Consider the following 2,640-nt stretch of genomic DNA (forward strand, 5'->3'; position numbering starts at 1 on the left):
AAGTTTAGGAGTTAGTAAGGAGTTTTTCCTTGCCCCTGTTGCTCTTGGGTGCTCCTTGTTGGTGGCCGCCCTCCCCCCCCCTCCCCACCTTTCTTATGCAGCCCTTGCCACTTAGGGCCTGTCCACACGGAGGCGCTTTTTAGGTTAAAACCAGAGGTTTTGCTTCGTCTTGGCGGCGCCCAAAGCGAATCCTGTAAACGCACTGCCGAAACCGCACTTTTCTGAAACCTGGTCCCAGAGTGGAGAAATCTGAAACCGTAGCCGATTGAGTTCGTTTAGACAGCTTAAACCCACATCCTCCTGCTTATCGATGATGTCATCGCCACACCTCAGCTGCCCTGGACTTGCACTTATAGTATTGCCTTACAATACTAGTTTTCATACGTGACATTCCCTACGATTACACTCCGTTAAGATAAATATCACAACTGATGCTGCGCAGCGCCGATAGCTTATGACTTGGTGGACTGAACACTGTTTTTTTATGCATTCTAGCTATATACTGTCAGTGACGCGAGAGAACTTAAGTTATTAGGAAAGTGCGGTGTAAGTTTAGGCTACATTAATTTGTGCGTAGTGCCAGTGTCATTCATTTATTTTACATGTCTTACAACATATATACATGCATTCACAGTCGAAAGTGAAATCAGATATAAGCATACAAAGGCGCTTTAGAACTCACGTTAAGCCCGATGGTAGCACACTGAATGCGAAACGAAGGTTTTATAGCAATATTATAAATGTGGCGACAGAATAGCCTAGAACTTGGGTAAGCCTTGCGTTTAGTAGCCTAATTGCGGTGATAGCCAAAACTAATGTGAATCACGGACTATCCTACAACCAAAGAAAGTGAAAGGTGATTAGTAGGCCTACCTAGTTTTACAGTTTAGTTCCAAATAAAAACAATTCTGGGACTGCACCCTTCACAAACCGTAAAATAAAGTTTATTAGTTTTACAGTTGACAGTTCACCATCAGTCCACACAAACAATTCTGGTTTCCTTGCACTAAAAACCATTTGTAAAATACTATAAAATACTGTTAGCCTGTCTGTTTTAAAGTGCAAGTTTTTGCAAGTTTTGGTGAATTTCTGTAAAGACACAGTGCCACCTATAGGCCTGGGGTATGAAGTAACGTGTTGGGTCGTGTTGAGATGGATCCGTTTGGACGCAAATATTCTTGATACGGTTCCAGGGAAGACGGAGGAAAAAAAAGATGGGTTTGGTACGTGTGGACTAGGCCTTAATCTACTAAACCCCTCTTCTACTGCACTTTTTACCCCCCCACTTTGCACAAATAGGCTGACACCAGACATAATTTCACTGCATTTCTTACTTCCAGTAACTATATGCAATAGACTTCCTTGTATCCTTGTATAAAAGAGTCAAGAGAGACTCAATGATTCCAAAGATTCCATTGAATGATGCTAACTAACAATAGTCTTGCATCAAACCATTCCGTATGGGATCACAAAGGTGGCTAGGCAACAACATGATGCCATAGAACATAGCATAGGATACACTGGAATTTTTTGTTCACTTTTGCTTGAGTTGAGTGTGTAGTTGGCTGGTTTCAGATTTGTGGATAATTTGATGTTCAAACTGTGATTTCTGGCAATCTTATTTAAATGCAGTTCTGCTGGTTCTTAGCCTGCTGCCTGGCAGCACGGCAGGATGAAGGCAAAAAAATTAAGAAATGTGTCAAAAAATACGGACTGGTAGAGCTAAAAAGAGAACTGGAAGCTTTGGGAGTGAACATTGATGGGCACTGGGATGAGACTAAAAAGAAAAACAAAAAGAAGATCAAAAAGGAATTACAAAAGCTCCTCATAAAGGAGCTGAAGAAGATTGAGCACGACAAAAAAAGACTGGACAACAGGGCTTACGAAGACGGGTTCACTATGCCCATGGATATCCCCGAACATGTCCTATCTGCTCTGAATGAACTGGAGGCTTTGAGAATTTACAGTGATGAGGACATGGATGAGACTACAAAGAAAAACAAAATGAAGAGAAAAATTGAACTACAAAGGTTCCTAATAAATGAGCTGAAGGAGGCTGAGCACGGCAAAACTGACCTGGACAACCAAGTTTACGAAGAGAAATCACTGATCACTATGCCCGTGGATATCCCTGAAGATGTCCTAAATGTCCTAGATGATCTGGACACATTCTTGGATAAACAGTTGGAAGTATCAGAGAGATATGAACGAGAAGATGCCGTGCTCGACAGTCTCCTGTTTAAAGTGGTCTCGACTCTGGGTAAGTAGAATATATCTGCTCACATTGGGTGTAAGAAGTAGCCTTGCATCACCAAAACCCAACTTGAGCAATAAGTGGGCTATGTAAAAAGTGAGCTAACATATAGAACATAAAAATGGTTGAGCAGTTAATTTTAATAAAATGCTCCTCCAATTTGTTTAATTTCAGAAAGAGAAATGAAAAGGAAGAGAAACAGAGAGCATGGAGGCCAGACGCTGGAGACAGGAAAGAGGAGGAGGAACGGGAGGCCTGTTTCTGGAGTGCCCTACAAATTCACAATAGCTCCATCCCTGGGAGGAGGTTTTGTGTGGTAGGACACAGCAGCAGACGGCTGACAAGGACAAGGACCATTACCAACAATCAATAAAACCAAAACCAGA

General features: G+C 42.0%; 1 protein-coding gene across 1 annotated transcript; it reads left to right on the forward strand.

The window, feature by feature from the left end:
• Positions 1-1,597: 1,597 nt before the first annotated feature.
• Positions 1,598-2,640, forward strand: LOC125303896. Its single transcript, XM_048257852.1, has 2 exons — positions 1,598-2,260; positions 2,429-2,640. The coding sequence occupies exons 1-2, from the start codon at positions 1,627-1,629 to the stop codon at positions 2,572-2,574; spliced, it is 780 nt and encodes a 259-aa protein (XP_048113809.1). The 5' UTR covers positions 1,598-1,626; the 3' UTR covers positions 2,575-2,640.

Source organism: Alosa alosa, chromosome 11 (genome assembly GCF_017589495.1).
Source record: "Alosa alosa isolate M-15738 ecotype Scorff River chromosome 11, AALO_Geno_1.1, whole genome shotgun sequence".
NCBI lineage: Eukaryota > Metazoa > Chordata > Actinopteri > Clupeiformes > Clupeidae > Alosa > Alosa alosa.

Coding starts and splice junctions, on each gene's coding strand:
- LOC125303896 (XM_048257852.1), top strand. CDS start 1,627: ATGCAGTTCTGCTGGTTCTTAGCCTGCTGCCTGGCAGCACGGCAGGAT. Junction 2,261..2,428: donor TAAAGTGGTCTCGACTCTGG/GTAAGTAGAATA, acceptor GTTTAATTTCAG/AAAGAGAAATGAAAAGGAAG.